Here is an 18,338-nt window from a genome sequence, read left to right on the forward strand (position 1 = left end):
ACATTTTCAATGCCTTGCTACCTTCCTGGATCTGAGCTTAAAAACTCATCTTACTTCGGAGCTCCCAGGCTTTAGACCACAGCCTCACGTCTCGTCCCACCCTCTCTCATCTCCAAACCCTCAGATTCTGTCTTCTGTCTCAATATTATTACACACCCAACTGAAGATGCTTATCAGGGCTTTGTGTTCCTCTGTCAAGAAAGGTCATCAGTCTGTGTGTTATAAACACATTACACAAAGCCCTGACCGCTGTGCGTCTGTCTTGTGCTTGACAGAAATACCTCCGATTTGACGCACTGTGATTGGGTAGCTGTGTGGTGTAGAGAGGCAGAATGCACAACCGTAACAGACGAGTAGAAAACAGAAAAATACAAGGCTCAGAAAGTGAAATATTCTAAATATTGCTATTACACTGGTGTGACAGCAGTGGAAATAATGGGATCACGGTGAATGAGTTGGCGTAGTCAAATTGTCCATATGATCAAATCCCTAGGAGGAGATGTGGTGCCAAAAGGCTGTGGGATCTAGTAAGGCTGTGATTCTAGTGATTTGAGAAAATAGAGGCTTTAGGATCTAGTGATTTAATAACATAGAGCCTGTAGGATCTAGTGATTTGAGAAAATGGAGGCTGTAGGATCTAGTGATTTGAAAATAAAGAGGCTGTAGGATCTAGCGATTTGAGAACATAGAGGCTGTAGGATCTAGTGAGGCTGTAGAATCTAATGATTTGAGAACATAGAGGCTGTAGGATCTAGTGAGGCTATAGAATCTAGTGATTTGAGAACATAGTGGCTGTAGGATCTAGTGATTTGAGAACATAGAGGCTGTAGGATCTAGTGATTTGAGAATAATCAAATCTGTGTCACTGGATATTTGACTTCCTCACCAACCGTTCACAAGTGGTTAGAGTGGGGGGTCTGACATCTGACTCATTAACCATCAGCACTGGTGCTCCCCAAGGCTGTGTTTTGAGTCCACTGCTGTACAACATATACACACATGACTGCAAAGCCGACAGTAGTCATACCTCCATCATCAAGTTTGCAGATGACACAGTGATCTTGGGCCTGATTAGTAACAACAATGAACAGCTGTACTTGGATCAGGTTGATGAGGTGGCACAGTGGTGTCAATCTAACAGCTTGACACTGAATATCAATAAAACCAAGGAAATGGTAGTGGATTACAGAAGGCAGCAGCAGAACTACAGTTACACCCCACTAATGATCAGCGGGCAACCTGTAGAGAGAGTCACAAGTTTTAAATACCTTGGTGTCCACATTACTGAAGACTTAACATGGACTGTTAACACTCAATAAAAAAAAGTCCAGACAACGACTCTACTTCCTTCGTCAGCTAAGGAAATTCAAAGTTTCTACATCCATCATGAAGGCCTTCTACACTTCAGCGGTTGAGAGTGTTCTAACTGGTAGCATCATCACCTGGTATGGGAACTCCACAGTTAGAGATTGTAGTACTCTGCAGAGAGTAGTGCGCTCAGCTGAACGTACTATAAGAACTCAACTCCCTGCTCTACAAGATATCTATTCCAGAAGAGTACTCCTAAGAGCCCAAAAGATTCTGAAGGACTCTTCTCATCCTAACAATGGATTATTCCTACCGCTGAAATCAAGAAGACGCCTATGTAGTCACAAAGCCAGAACTGAGAGACTCAGGAGAAGTTTTTATCCCCAGGCCATCCGAACTCTGAACTCACACTATACTGACTTTGCACACATTCACTCCTCAGCACTCTCAAACATTTCCCAACTCTGAACTCACACTATACTGACTTTGCACTCATTCACTACTCAGCACTCATGACCCCCCACACACACACACAAGACTTTTAGCACTTTTACATCCCTCTCCCTATGCTACAGACCTTTTATTTATTTTCTTATTTCATCACACGTCAAAACACACACTTTTGCACATCTCCATAGAACTTTTTATTTATTATTTTTGATTTCTCCTCCATCTACCCATGTCCTTGATTGTCTAGCCTTTCTGCCCCCCCCTACCCCCCACCCCACCCCCATCCCCAGCACACACACTTACATCCTCACTGTCATCACTTCACATACATACAGCACACTGCTTGCTACAGTAAGCCTCCTCTACATACTTGCTGCACACTGCCACCCCCCCTACATACACAGCACATTGTTTTCAGGAATCTTCTCCAACACACATCCCCTACATACTTACAGCACACTGCCCCACCTACACACACACACAGTCACTGCTCCCCTCCCCCGCCCACACACACATCTTCACTGTCATCACTCACATACATCAATAGTAAGTCCCTGCCCCCCCTACATACACAGCACATTATTTCATCAGGGAAGCTTCTCCAACACACATCCCCAACATACTTACAGCACACTGCCCACACACACTACACACACACACACAGTCACTGCCCACACACACATCTTCACTGTCATCACTCACATACATCATACCTGTACATACAGTACTCTGCTTGCAATAGTAAGTCCCCCCCCCTACATACACAGCACATTATTTCATCAGGAAGCTTCTCCAACACACATCCCCGACATACTTACAGCACACTGACAGCTCTGCTGTACACAATGGCTCCCCCGACACCAAAGGTATGCAGCACAATGCATAATGGATGTAAGCACAACAAATCTTATCTGACTAGGGACCCCACCACCACTTCAGAAAAAAAGAGTTGCCATCGCTACACTCATCCACTCATATGCACACAGACTAAAACAGAGAGAGAGAGAGAGAGACATACGGACACACACATATAGTACATACACAAACACACATAGACACACACTAACACCCAGATACACACAATCAGATTCACATGCATCCCACACAACTACATGTAGTCCCACATGACAGCATGATTTCCCCTGCAGAAGAGAGATGCAGTCACTTATTATCCCTCTCAGATCAACAGATATTATCCAACATACACCATCTACTGCCGCCACCTCTCCAGTGACTCCACACCACGCACATGAATATTTATCCAAGCGTACATCAGTTACTTGACATTCAGATCATCTTACAGATTACATTTAGTGAGACTGTGGCATTTAGATTTGCATTAACTCAGTTGGTGGCTGCTTTTTCATCGAAGAGTCTAACAAGCAACGGAAAGACAATCAAGCTTCAGTAAAGTCGGAGACATTCACCGTTAACCCCCAGTACAGTATGCATTTAGATGAGATATGCTGAGTCACTGTCATCAGGGAAATATAAATAGATTGTTATTAAAGAATGTGATACTGTTTACCTTAACATGCATTTAAAACCCTCTGTGCCACACAGTGGAAATTACATGGTGTTTTTCAATTATAGGATGACCCAGGTGTTTATGAGAGAGAGCGGGGCTGGTCATGAATGGTGTCATAACTGTTTGCGTTGTGAGGTACAGTGTGTCCATCCATCGGAGTGAGCGTGTGTCTGTGTGTGTGCGTCATATGTTTGCTCAAACTGAGGCTATAGGTTTGTTTAAACACAGCGTGATTAGGGGATGAGAAGTGCATGTGATAATACTGAACAGGTCAAACTGAGAAGACCCTGTACACATACACTTACGTCTGTGTGTGTGTGTGTGTGTGTGTGTGTGTGTGTGTGTGTGCGTGTGTGTGTGCTTGTGCTTGTGTATTGTTTTTGTCAGTGTGTGTGTTTATGGGAGGGGAGTGTATGTATAATGCATATACATGCTGCTTTTTATCATAGAAACAGATCAATATCTTTGTCCCTGGTGACCCAGCTGGTGCATGTGGTCAGGCCTGCATCTAAATGGCTAATTTCATCATCTGACAATTAACATTTGAAAAGCCAAGCCATCAACTAACAACTGTGGCCAGGCATTGCTCCTGAAGCCCTTTCTAACAGGCTGTACTCGGATATTTGAACATCTCCACCAACCACATTTACTTTGTCCAAAATACTCTGGAATACACTAGCTTTCACTAAGTGACGTGTGTGTAGAAATGGATCGGGATGGAGAGCACGTTACCTCGGCAGTGGTGAGGAAGATGTCGTCCGTGATGTTTCGGACGGCACAGGCTGTGACTCCCAAAGCCACGCCAGGAAACACGTAGGAGTTGTTGCCCTGGCCGGGGTAGAACTTGCGGCCGTCGGGAAGGGTCACGGGGTCAAACGGGCTTCCGCTGGCGAAGATGCCTCGGCCCTGAAGGGGACGCGAGGAAAATGGAGGGAAATGATGTTGAGAAACAGTTGATGAACGCAAATAAACACAGTCACAGACACACACACACACTTACACACATGCATGACCACACACAAGATGCCTCGGCCCTGAGGGGACGCGAGGAAAATGGAGGAACGCAAATAAACACAGTCACAGACACACACACACACACACACGCATGACCACACACAAGATGCCTCGGCCCTGAAGGGGACGCGAGGAAAATGATGTTGAGAAACAGTTGATGAACGCAAATAAACACAGTCACAGACACACACACACCTCTGTGATGGTGTAACACTGCTCAGCAGTGCACTCAGCTTTACTGGTGGGGTTGCTGAGAGCAAATATGATTGGTTGCTCGTTAAAAGACGCCATGTCCCTGATTATCTGCTCTGTGAAAGCACCAGCAATGGCTGCCACACCTGCAACACAGCAAGTCAATTCACAATTACACACACACACACACACACACACACACACACACACACACACACACACACACACACACACACACACACTCACATGCTCTGCACTGCTCACATCCCATGCCCACACACACACACACACACACACACACACACACACACACACCACACACACACCACACACACACACACACACACACAGAGTTGTGGGGCAGCTGCCCCTACTGGTTAGGGCTTCAGGCTTGTAACTGAGGCAGCTTCACTCCCCGCCAGTCGGGAAAAAAAAATGCCGTGGGTGTTGAGCACTGCTCACTCCCATCCCACTCCACGGCTGTGTGTTCACTGTGTTCAAGTGTGTTTCACTAATTCATCCCGGGATTGGATTGGGATAAACTAATCAGATAAATGCAAATTTCCCTCACGGGATCAATAGAGTATATATACTTATTCTCTCTCTCTCTCTCTCTCTCTCTCTGATAAAGGAGACATGGTTGAAAGTGGTGTAAATGACACCTAGAGATGTTTGTTTCTAAGGACACAGAGGCATTTGGTACAAGCTTAAGTTGGAGCTGTATGGAGAGTACCTATAATAGCTGTGGGCTTGAGCTGCTTCACCACATCCTCCAGGTGCTTCATCTGAGGATGCTCATGGGCAAACCGCTCCTTCTCATGGGTCAGGTGGTCTCGGCCCTGAGAGAGAAAGAGAGAGAGAGGGGGGGGGGTAGGAGAGTGGAAAAACACGGTAAAAAGTCAGCCTGGCTAAAGGGCAAGGTTAAGCAGTCTAACACACATAACAATGCACATCATCAAGTGAAGTGCTGCACTCTCTGGCTTATTTGTCTGTCAGATGCCACCTCTGAAAGGCAAATCTCACACTTTTATGTTCTGCCTCATGCTATTGAGAAAAAGAAATCCATTGACACAATGCACCTCACTCCAAAACCACCCCTGTTTTGGTTAGTCTTTGTCAATCTCACGCAAAGCCAGCCTTGAAAGCTGACCACCCTGGATGAGGCCATTATGTGCAAAGACATTTTCCTCTTCACAAGGTTTCCTTCCTGCAGCCAGAACTATCACATACCATTTTTGTAAGGAAGATGCATATCCCGTATTCTCAATCAAACCAAAAGATATTGAATTATTTTTAAAATAATCTATTTAGTTTAAGGTTTTAGATCTTAATTTCATATTTTTGTTTTTAACAACAATTCCTGTCATTTTAATGACAGGTTTTGACACATTTCAGGTTTCACTATTGCAAAACCTGTGTGTCTCTCTCTCTCCTCTCTAGGCACATTACCCTGAAAAGCCTTCCCAAGAAAGGACGCTGATGAAGCAGTGGCCAGTGGCTGGAGGACGCTAGAGATCAAAGGTGTGGTTGGTTGGTGGGTTCTCCAAAACACAGAGGAAGAACGCTTCCTTCCAGGAACAGCTACAGTTGTCTGAGGTTCTGCTGCATATAGGAAACTGCACCCACAGAGTTCTTTGGAATACTAACGACCACATCTATACACTCAATACAATAGACCCACCCATATAATCTGTAGTGGAGGTGGATTTAACAGACAACTAACCAAGCTTCCCCATAAGCCTGACTGATGAACAGCTCTAATGTCTTCACTGGTACCATGACATGCTGTGCCTGTTTCATCTAGTGTGTTTTCTACACTCGACAGGGCCAATTATCACAGGTGGTCAAGCGTAGTGAACAACCTCTGCCACAGCTATGTGACTTCCTCAGTGCACGGCGGAACAGCCCACGGGAGATCTCGAGGAGAGGGTTACCTTGACGATGAGGCCCTTGGAGTCGACCATCCAAATCTTTCTCAGGCACTCGTCCAGTGGAAGTCCTTCCTTCGCCATCGCCATGGCGATCAGGTCAGCTATGCCCATGGCAGCCTGGGAAACAAGCAGGAAAAGAGATGAAGGGAAACAGCGGATGGTGCTGAGGGTGGGGCTATGTTTTTACCCTCTATTGTTTGCTTTATAATCACACGGGTCACAAGTTGCTCTGCACATCTTCTCAACAGTAGATACCCTTTGACCTGAACGGCTGTCGACCTGAATCATTGTTGACTTGGACTTCTGTCAACCTTATCAGATACTGACCTAAAAAGCCCTCTGACCGCATTGCAAATAATTATTAATATAAATTAATATAAACCTGGTGTGCAGATTTGGTTTATTACTAAAACGGAAACAAGAAACATCTGCCATTGCTGCAGAAAGTTATGACCTATTTTGTTCAGTTAATTTCTGATTTGCAGAGAACAAAGGAGGTGCAAAAGTCATACAAAGTAAGACAGTGTAAGAACTGAAATTAACTACTAGTTGTCAACATTCTCCCTAATATAAGTCAGAGTATCGTCAAAATGCATATGACACCGTTATTTTAAGGTAAAAATAAACAATATTGAGTTGCTTAAATCTTGTTGATCCATCCGTGCCTCTCTACGTGGTCATCCACCATTTGACTGGCTTCGTCTAGCGGTGTGGTCAATGTTCGGGCCCTACTCTGGTACAAACAATTATGTGCTAATTTCAGCATAATTGGCATGTTTAATGATGACCTGGCGTTTAAGGCAGATTAAGATGCCCATTCTGGCCTCTATAAAACAGCTCTGATGGCACAAGGAAAATGGGAACAATGGTTGGTGGTTAGTTCTCCAGCAATTACAGTCAATAAACTAGATGTGTTACAAGTAGGAGCTAGCCAACTGAATGATGTAACACTGGGCTACCGTATGTAGTGTTATATACATTACAAAATATCCATATAATACATACAGCATATTATGTTATTATATTATTCTGTATATCATATTTACATTTTTTAAATTTTCAGATTAATTGAGGTCAACAGACTTACCTCCCCCGCTCCCTGGAAGACAATGGTATGGTCTGTCATTTTGCTCTTAGTGATGCGGAGGGCAGCGAGGAGCCCGGCCACTGCCACCGCAGCTGTGCCTAGGGGGGACAAGAGAATAACACACATAATATGTATTATGCTATCAGTGCCCACCAATAAGGCTCTGTGACTAAGGACATCTGTACACACAGATCCTACACCATATCTGGAGAAATACACTCATACTATACAGAGCACACACTGAATCAAGAATACACATTCACAAAATGCACATGTATCTCACTGCATTGTGTTGCTGTATTGTGATGATCTCATGGCCTTGTTCTATTTAAGACCGGCCAGAGACTTTCCCTCGGTAAATAACCTCGGTCTTCGGTTTCCATTATGTTGTAAATATCAGGGACATTTTCAAATAGAGAAAATTGATACTAGAAACTAGTGATCAGTGCTTAGCAACGGTTGCCCTAGAGGATGTAAGAAAATAAATAAATAAATAAATAAATAAATAAATAAATAAAAAATCAATCAAAAAATCAATCAATCAATCAACCAATCAATCAATCAATCAATCAATCAATCAATCAACCAACCAACCAATCTATTATTAAAACATGTCATAAAACAATGTCCTTTTTGATATATCTGAGGGTGATTTTTCTTTACAAATACAAGTAATGTCTGCTACTAGCCAATCTAAACTGTCACTACCAAGCTGTTTTTGAATGTCCCTGGTTTTATTGTTTTATTGTGGTCTGGGCCGCAGTCTAGCTTTGGAAACAGAACTGTTTGAAGTCTGAGGTTTCACCTCATGATGGAAATACACCATTTCCTTGTAGGTGTTTGAAAAAAGAGCTGATTGCAGCATGTTGGCATGGGTTTGCCTGCTGATGGCAAGTCTTTAAAAGACAGTGAGTGAGTGAGAGAAAGAGAGGAGAAATAAATGTGGTTAAAATTAAGACCCTTTCAATTTGAGGGCTACTGTAATTACAACTAAATCCTCTTGGAATGTTGTTTTCATTTGACTCAGACGAAGAGCTGGTGGCAGACGTGTGGAACGAGCAAGCTGGCCGGTCGGGCTCTCATTTATCTAAATCAGCAGCAGAGCTAGCCCTATGCTATGTTCTGGGTCCAGAACACATGTGTCTGAGGAGGAAGGGGTGTGTGAGTGTGTGTGTGTGTGTGTGTGTGTGTGTGTGTGTGTGTGTGTGTGTGTGTGTGTGTGTGTGTGTGTGTGTGTGTGTGTGTGTGTGTGTGTCTTGCCTGTATGACAATGCAGGTCAAACTGTGTGTCCATGTACACACAGGTATGTGGAGAGGCAGATATGTCTGTGTATGCAGTGTGTCTGTGCCTGTGTGTATACTGGTCTGAGCGTGGTACCTTGGATGTCATCGTTGAAAGTGCAGTATTTGTTGCGGTATTTGCTCAGCAGGCGGAAGGCGTTGGTATTGGCAAAGTCCTCAAACTGAATCAGGCAGTCCATGCCAAACCTGCCAATCAGAGAGAGAGAGAGAGAGAGAGAGAAAGGAATGACAGGGTAAGACTCCAACATGATACACAGATGGCAAGGCTACAGGTGGAAAGCATTCATAAAATGAATGGTGAAAGAATAAAGAAAGAAGTGATAGAGAGAATAGTCTGGAAGAGAGGCCAGTTTTCTTTGGCTGTCATTGGCTCTCGGAGCAGCACACTGTTTGAATGTGGTTTCTGGTTACATCGTTCAGGCAGAACCTGTTTGATGAAGCCCCTCACAACATAATTTGATCACTGTTTTTGTCCAATGTTATGTAAGCATAATAAAAACATTCAAAAGAAATAAGACCTATGGAAATGCATTCTCTACCCATGTAGTCATTTTCTATCTGCTTTATGTAGATGAGTGAAAGCTTTTTAAAAGGTAAATTGAACACAGCTGCATTTAGAATGTATGTGATTTAATATGTAAATGTGTGTGTGTGTGTGTGTGTGTGTGTGTGTGTGTGTGTGTGTGTGTGTGTGTGTGTGTGTGTATAGCAGTCTCTCTTAAATGGTATTGAAATGAAAGTCAATTAAAACAGTGGCTGTAGGAGAATGGCTCTGATGGAACAGACTCTGCGCTTAATGGAGTACAATGTCCGTTCCTGTTTGGTCTTTTATTTATTTTTTAAAGCAATGGGGGATCCATTAAGATAATGGTAAAGAAGCAGAATGATTAATGTACCCCTTCTTGGAGAGAGAGAGAGAGAGAGAGAGAGAGAGAGAGAGAGAGAGAGAGAGTGTGTGTGTGTGTGTGTGTGTGTGTGTGTGTGTGTGTGTGTGTGTGTAAATATGTCTGTACAATAAACTGTGCCTAAATGTGTATGTTATGTGTGTATTGTATACATGTGAGTAAGAGTGTATGTGCATGTATACATGTGAGTCAGAGTGTATGTTTTTCTATGTGCAACATGTTTGAACATACACTTGGTATCAACAACACATGGATTGCACATATGAGTGCACATACCAATGTGGCATAACACCATTCAACAGGCAAGGTAGGTGATATCATTTCTTTATGTTAATTTATATGAAAAGGGGCAATGATATGTGTATTAATACACTGCTATCATAATTGATCGCTCTCCACTGACTTTGCATTGTGTGAAGGTGTCTGCTTGGAAATTTTGACATCTAACGATGCCTAAAGACTGCTGTGGGGTATGATGTATTACCACCAATAAAATAAGCTAGAACAAGCTACAGAACAACATGAATAGTTCCCCTATGGGTAAAGCAGCTTTCAGTGATACTGACACCCCTTGGGTACTCTAGGACTAATCTGGGACCTGTGCCCCCTCTGCTACCCTGAAGAGGGCGCCATTTCACTGTTATTCCCACTCTCCCTGTGTCCTGGACTGCACCGAGCATGAAGCACAGTAGTCTACAGGCTCGGAGGGTGAATCTACCAGTTCAGTGAGCCTGTTTAGGAAACTCACGTTACTGGCCATTGACACTGCAAGTCTCAATGAACCCTTCACTAAATGGTGGCATGAAGAAGAGGATAGACCCATATCTTTAGTAAATACAGGAGCAGGATAGTAGAGGGGGCACAGGTCCCAGATCAGTCCTAGAATAACCAGGGGGCGTCAGTATCAGCTGTAGTGACAGAGTAAAGTAGGTCTAATGTTGTTGAGAAGTCATTTATAGCTATGTAAAACTGGATTAGCTGTGATTTAATGTTTTGCTGCACTTATGGTGTGCACTAGAAATGCAGTAAATCTGTTTATTATTGATACTTTAAATGTGTTGATTCCAGGCAGATGGGCTTGTAAGTAGCCTGACATTGCCAGACTCAATTCTATTCAGAATTTGAGTCTGATGCAGCACCATTGGGATGTGATTATAGGGCGTATTTCAAATGATACAGGGGAAAAATGCCTCTGCACACAATTGGATAGGCCTAACCAATCAACACAGCAAAATCTAAACATCTAGCTTCTCTAGCGACAGCCTTTTTATTGTAAACAAAATCAACTGAAGCACACTGAATGAGCGACGTGAATGACTAGGCACTGTTGCCCATCTGTCCATCGTTAAAGCCCGCCCAAACGATTTCATTGGCCCAAACACCTGGTTTGGTCATAGAGGCTTCTCAATAGACCAAGGTTGTTTCCCAAAGTCGAGAAAGCATAAGTCAAAGGCTGCATTTCAAAGGTCACCACATCACCGAACTCCGCCAGGCACTGTTCCAATGTTAAAGGGACACCAGGCAACCAAGGTTTTCGTGTTAATTACTCATCTTCGTAAGTCGGTATATGGTTAAATGACTCATTACAGGGTGAATGAAGACTCTCTCACTCCGCCCCTACTGCCTGTAGGAAGAATATCCCGCTTTGCAAGTTCAGTGTATCGTACCCGCTGACCCGGCAGGATCAGTTTACATCCTGCATCCACAGCACAGAGGCAGGCTAACGAAACGCGATTGTTGCAAACGTGTGTATAATGGCAGAGCCAGCGAAGAAGCAGCGAAAACCCTTGACGGAAGATGCAAAGAAAAAGGAAAAGAGCTTCAGACCGAGCGTGGGGGAGTTTCGTAGAGAAAAAGCATCAGGCTTGCCTGGTGTCCCTTTAAGAATGCTCCGAAATTCGCATCCTTCGTTCTGAAAATTTTCAAGGATGCATCTGTGGATCCTCAGGTGAACAAAAATACCCATAATCCTCTGCGTTGGCAATCATCGGAGCATCTGAAACAGAAGCGCGCAGTCGGACTGCGGTGACGTGCATGTTCACACTAGCTAGTCTGTTCCAAAGTAGAATCCGAGAACGCTAGGGAGGCCTCTAACCTCATCTTCATAGAACCTGACTCGCAAAGAAGCATTCTATCAAGGAAGCATGCTCGACTTTGGGAAACAGCCCAGACCTTTTGTGGGTGGGTTAAAGAGAAATCCGGTGTTAAATGGGTTTTAGATATGTTAAGTATGACCATAAGCTAGAGTTATGGATGAGGGGTGACCCTATCCAGACCCGAAGCATTCCGAACTTAGCCAATTGTTACATAGCGCTAGCAACAGGGCATCTCTCACACTGCAAACATATCGCTTTTTTAACCCATCTACATGGCTAACAAGAGCTCCACACTTCGTCGACCGTGTAATTAATTCTTAACATTTAAAACAAGACATTGGCAACATTGTATGTGTGCTGAAAGTTTATTTAGAAGGCAGTTTATAGACACTACCTGCAGTAACTTTTCCACTTGTTTTCTGGGCGACGCCATTTTAAATTTAAGATTCGATAAGTCCATTGACGACACACCCTCCTTTTTGAATGATCACACACAGTCCTCCTGTCAACAACATGAGATTTGTGTTCGTCGATAGACTTTAATTCAAAATGGCATATGAGCAGTATGAGAGATGCCCTGTTGCTATGGAAGAATCGGTAAAAACTGGCTACGTTCGGAATGCTTCAGGTCTGGATAGGTTCACCCCTCGTCCATGACTCTAACTTATGGTCATAGTTAACATATCTAAAACCCATCCCCAGACATGTGGACTCGAGTCACATGACTTGGACTCGAGTCAGACTTGAGTCATGATTTTAATGACTTCAGACTTGACTTGATAAAATTCGGCATGACTTGCGACTCGACTTGGACTTGAATACTATTCACTCAAGACTTGACTCGGACTTTGCCTCTTTGACTTGTGATGACTTGACATGTCTCGAATCAAAAACTAAATTTCCTGATCGTGTACCAGTCAACCCAGAGACGCTTTCCCGCGACTAAAAAAAAATAAAAAATAGCGGAGACAAGCGGCCAGAGCACAGTTCAGTAGCCTACTGCCACTACCCCCACACGCGTTACGCATTGTGTGTAGGGCACCAAGAGACAGAGGAAGGACCAACATTTAGCCAATCACTAGTAGCTTTATTGCAAACTGATTTGCACTCTTGTTAGAGAACGTTTGTCAAAAAGCACCAACAGCATGTTACATAAAGATGATACTTTTCGAGTCCTCTCCATTAAGATCCAACTTGAACTTATGCTACTGCATTTAATTGAGAACGCATCTAAGTACGCACGAGAGGGAGAGAAAACGAGTAGGTTCCAGCTGGCTTGTCATTGTTTGATGATGATTGATATCTTCTTTTAAATACAAGAAACATATAAAAAGAAATCGTGGAGGCAACAAATATGAGATTAGAGGAGATTGTGAATTTATCCGGTTCTCACTAGTCTACTATAGGCTACTGTTATAAACTATGAGATCCAGGTCACTATGACATAGCTGCACTCACTGTGATTTGGAAAGTGGACAAGAATATTATGAAGAGTTGTCTTTGCCTTGTGTAATGGAACTGGTGAGTCTTGAAGTATTCAATAATTTATTTACATGAAGCACATGATATGCCGATTGAAACGCATTCCACTCAGCTACTGTAGCTAGGTGGCTACTGGCTACCAGGCTCATAATTCACTTTTAATTGCAAACAGAAAATGTCAAGCAAGCATCATGTCATACATGCTTCTCTTTCCAAAGGAATGAAAGCTGTTTGTGCCAACTTAATATCATGCTTATCATTGTTAATATTGTGCTATACATGTGGCACAAACAATGTTTGAGTTTGTGGACTAGCCATCCTGTAGGCTATATTTGAACGGAGCTGGTAAAAAAAGATCATTATGAGAACGTGTGGACAGTGCACAATGGGCTTAAATTAGATAAACAGCATCAAATGTGTAGTATTTCTTAAGAAATTAATACTTTAGAACACAATTACTGTCATTATTATCTTTTAAATAATATAAAAGTGTTGACCTTGGCTTCCCTTATGAGTCACCACTGGCAGACAACCTAATAAATTGTTTGCAGGCAAATCTGTGGCCTAGCGCAGTGAAATACCATCAGTCAAATTATTACTCATCCTTACAGTGGGCTCTGCAATTTGGAAAAACATTATATATATTTGCAGCTGTGCTGAGTGTCATGTAGCTATCCGTTTTGTACAGATTACTCAGGTATGCACATGTGTATATTTCACAGGTATGCACATGCATATGTCGTAAAAGATTACAAGACAGAAACATTGAACATATTTTAATCTGTATTTATAAAAAATACTGTGGATTAGATGGAAGTGCTAAAATTATGATCGATAATGGCATTATTAAGTGAAGAGTACCTGATGACTTGTTCAGGACTTGAAAAAGATTGGGACTTGGACTTGGACTCGACTTGGCTTTGATGTGACTTGGACTTGGACTCGACTTGCCCTTCTCTGTATTTACTTGGGACTTGACTTGGACTTGACTGCTAAGACTTTTGACTTACTTGTGACTTGCCAAACAGTGACTTGGTCCCACATCTGCCCATCCCCATCCCCTTTAAATTCGGGCTGGCTTCCAGGCTTGCTTGTAGGAGCAGCTTATGTTTAATGTTATGTATGTATTATCTTTGAGAAAAGTAATCTCATCACACCAGTTTTCACATCCTGCTTCCCAGTGTATACTGGGTGCATATTAAAAAGGTCCTGGATTCTTTCAACCATTAACATGTGAATCCCTATCAGTGAAGAAAACTGTGGGTACACTCTCAATACATACTACCTACCTACAGTATATTGTAGTCATGAAATCATTTCACTTATGTTTGGTTTCTGTGTGTCAGTGCTGTTCTTATGCCGTTCATCTTGCCCATGGGAAAACAAATAAAGTCTGTACTAAGCTGGAGTGAAATGAAGTCTAATTCCCATCACTAACTAAAGGGGACCCCCGAGGCTTGAAGAAACTTAAAATAAACAAGCTAGGACAAAGTAATGGAGTCGGATCCCCCACAGAAGTAATCGTCCACATTACAGATCTATTACCCAGGACTGGTTAAGGGATTTAACCAAGAACATGCCATTAGCCTTAAGCATTAATCAGTTCCAAACAGCTCCAATTACTAAATAATAAAATGGGAGTTCAATTTTCAGCGCTGTTACTAGAATTAGATCAGGTTTACAATCAGAGCATTTTATGACAGACCTCCACGCTCTGGTTCCCATGCAAACACTGAATCAGTGTGAGCAAATGTGTTGAGCTGATGTTGTGTCATTTACATCAGAGCAGAAAAACCTGGAATTCTAAGCAATGTTCTCTAGATGGTGGGTTACACAACACACAGAGAGCACAGCACACGCACACAGACAGGAACACTTAACACTCTGTAAAGCGCCATAAGACATGTGCTATGTTTTGGCGCTTTATAAGTTATATTAAATTGAAATTGAATAATGAGTAATACAAGGCTTTTATGAGTCTTTAAATTTTTGGAACATTGTCGTCAATCTTCAGGCCTGCAGGTGTGTAAAAGAGTGTGTGTGTGTGTGTGTGTGTGTGTGTGTGTGTGTGTGTGTGTGTGTGTGTGTGTGTAGAAATGTATTTAGCAGATTAGCATGTTCGACTATATGGTTGTGGAATCAGACTGATGTGTCAGAGTGTATGGCTGTGTGTGTGTGTGTGTGCGTGTGTGTGTGCGTGTGTGTGTGTGCGCGTGTGTGCATGCGTGCATGTGTGTGTGTGTGTGTGTGTGTGTGTGTGTGTGTATAAGCATAGGTGTATATGTGTGGGCCCCTGTAGTGGGGATGCTGGTGGTAAGAGAAGTGAGATCTTGATAAAAGCACAGGGGTCACACCAGCTCACACTCCTGCCAGGAGAGGAAATGAAGCACAGGCAAAACAAGGAGGGCCAGCAGCACCTTTAACCTGCTCCATACACACACACACACACACACAGAGACACTCTCACACACACACACAGAGACACTCTCACACACACACACACACTCTCTCTCTCTCTCTCTCTCTCTCTCTCACACACACACACACACACACACTCACACTCACACACTCACACTCTCATGCACACTCTCACGCATGCACACACACACACACACACTCATGCACACTCTCACGCATACAAACAAAGTATGTGTGTGTGTACATGTATTTGATTGTCTCTGTGTGCATGTGTGTGTATTCCTGTGTGTGTGTCTGTATGTGTGTGTAAAAGTGGGCAGGTGTGTATGTCTGTGTGTGTGTGTGTGTGTTTCTCTTTCTCATTCATGGAATTCTTTATTGACAGCCCCACTACTACTCTTTCTTCTTTCTCTCACTCTATCCTCCTTTTCTCTTTCTATCTTCTCCATTCTCTCTCTCTCTCTCTCTCTCTCATTCTGTTACTGTCTGGTTAGAGACTCCCCCTGCGTGCCTCACATGTGGAACAGACTCCTTTCACTGCATTTTTCATCTTGCTCTCACTCTATTCTATACTTCTCCTCATTCATTCAAATTTCTTATCCTCCTTTTCTCTTTCTATCTTCTCCATTCTCTCTCTCTCTCTCTCTCTGTTACTGTCTGTTACTTAGAGAATCTGTGAACAGACTCCTTCCCCATAGAACTGAGTATACTGATAGAAATCTGTGCAAAATAATATGCCTCACTCTGGACACAAGGGTCTGATGAATTACTCAATGTTAAATCAAATATTGTAATAATTAAATCGAAGATTGTAATCTTACTGTATATTAAGACTAAACGAAACACAGATTTCCCATGAGGCAACATACCAGACACTATCAACAACATACTGGTGGGTATTGCTCAATTGTTTGTGTATTGCTTGAGAAGTACCCAGATTTCCTATGGGGTGACAAGACCAGACCCCATGTGCTGCTCCATTTCTAGTGTATTGCTTGTACATCCCTCACTGAACCAACCTGCCTCCACGACAGCAACCCCACCTCTCAGCCACACAACCGCAGCAGAGGCCTCACACCAGGTGGGAGGAGGAGATCAGAGAGGAAACTGTGAATATCAACGACCACTCGCTAGAACCACAGAACCCAACCACCCCTTTAACCCAACACCCAACAGAAAGCATTCTGTAATGGAGCCTTGTCACTGTGGATGTCTGTGGAGCAATTTAAGGGTGGAGGCTAACGGAGAGATGATGTCTGTCTATGCTCTATGAGGGAGAAAGCGTTTCCTATGACAGGGCCAAGTGTGCAAAGTACTAAAACATCTCCAAACTACAGAGCGCAGGGGAGACAGTACGTGGCCAAGGAAACAACCATAAACATTTCATTGTCTGGGGCGTCAGAAGCTCAGCCGCAGAAAGGCCAATGAGTTGTCATCACCCCATCGCACAGCACCGCACCGCACCACATCACACCACCACAGTGCCCCCTGGTGTTGGAAGGTGTGCATGACAGCAAGTTTACAGAGGTCAGGTTTAAAGTGTCAGTGGGGAGGACTGTGGAGGAAGTGCATTTTAAGGGCTCGGTAAAAAGAGAAGGAACTGTCAGGTGTGTGTGTGTACGTGTACGTGTGTGTGTATGTGTGTGTTTGTGTGAGAGAGAGAGTCTGTCCATGAGACTTGACCCAAACAAAAGGTAATGTTCCCCGAAGCAGCAGCAGATTTTGATGGCCACAAAGGAAAAACTCCACGTTTGTATTCCAAGGATATCATCTTGACCAGAGTCCAGGCGGGTCCCTCTTCCTCTCTGCTCACTGGACCAAACTGGAGCCCAGAACCTGGCTGTGTGAGCGCTGGTCCTGACCATAGGCCCGGCCTGGCTTCTCGCTGCTAAATCAGTTGCACTCGCGATGACAGCTACGAGCTCCGAGGGTGGCGGCTGCTACGGAAACGGATCAGTGTGCTGCTGCTTGGAGTTGGCAGAGGGACAGAACACCCAACACACGCCCACGTCCACACACACACACACACACACACACACACACACACACATACATGCACTGGTAAAAGGAGTTTGTGGAGAATAAATGAATATATTTTTCTACTGCACTGCTGTCTACTGCCACCTTCTCCCCTCACACACCACCTTATCCAGTGGTGCACCTCCCTAGACGTGGGGTGGCCCCCACAGTCTCTCACAAACACATACACACACATGCACACACATACACAGGGAAACACCCCTACCTACACACGCACACATGCACGCACACAGGCAAGCTCACACGCGCACACACACACACACACACACACACACACATACACACACTGTACAGACAGCCGTCAATTTTCCCTCACTGCTCCAGCAGACAGGTTTCTTTGGCACATCTCTTCTGCTGTCAGCAAGCCAAGAGTGGGGAGAGAGAGAGAGAGAGAGAGAGAGAGAGAGAGAGAGAGAGAGAGAGAGAGATGGAGAATGAGGGCAAGAAAAAGAGATAAGGATGAAGAGCAAGAGAAATAAAGGAAGAGAAGATCAAATTGAAGCGTGGCTGCACAAAGAGGGAGGAAATTGGGAGGAATACAGAGAGACTGAGGACGGAGGAACATTTGAGTCGTATAGACAAGCC

At 43.7% G+C, this 18,338-nt stretch overlaps 1 protein-coding gene across 1 annotated transcript in view; it reads right to left on the reverse strand.

The window, feature by feature from the left end:
* me1 (malic enzyme 1, NADP(+)-dependent, cytosolic) overlaps positions 1 to 18,338 on the reverse strand; it is a 114,886-nt gene that overhangs the window by 1,790 nt on the left and 94,758 nt on the right. Inside the window, exons 7-12 of the mRNA XM_048261812.1 lie at positions 8,889 to 8,998; positions 7,511 to 7,608; positions 6,427 to 6,540; positions 5,226 to 5,331; positions 4,496 to 4,638; positions 4,019 to 4,192 (exon numbers count right to left, since the gene is read on the reverse strand). Of these exons, the coding sequence (XP_048117769.1) occupies positions 4,019 to 4,192; positions 4,496 to 4,638; positions 5,226 to 5,331; positions 6,427 to 6,540; positions 7,511 to 7,608; positions 8,889 to 8,998 (745 nt within the window). The remainder of the gene's footprint in view (positions 1 to 4,018; positions 4,193 to 4,495; positions 4,639 to 5,225; positions 5,332 to 6,426; positions 6,541 to 7,510; positions 7,609 to 8,888; positions 8,999 to 18,338) is intronic.

Source organism: Alosa alosa, chromosome 13, assembly GCF_017589495.1.
Source record: "Alosa alosa isolate M-15738 ecotype Scorff River chromosome 13, AALO_Geno_1.1, whole genome shotgun sequence".
NCBI lineage: Eukaryota > Metazoa > Chordata > Actinopteri > Clupeiformes > Clupeidae > Alosa > Alosa alosa.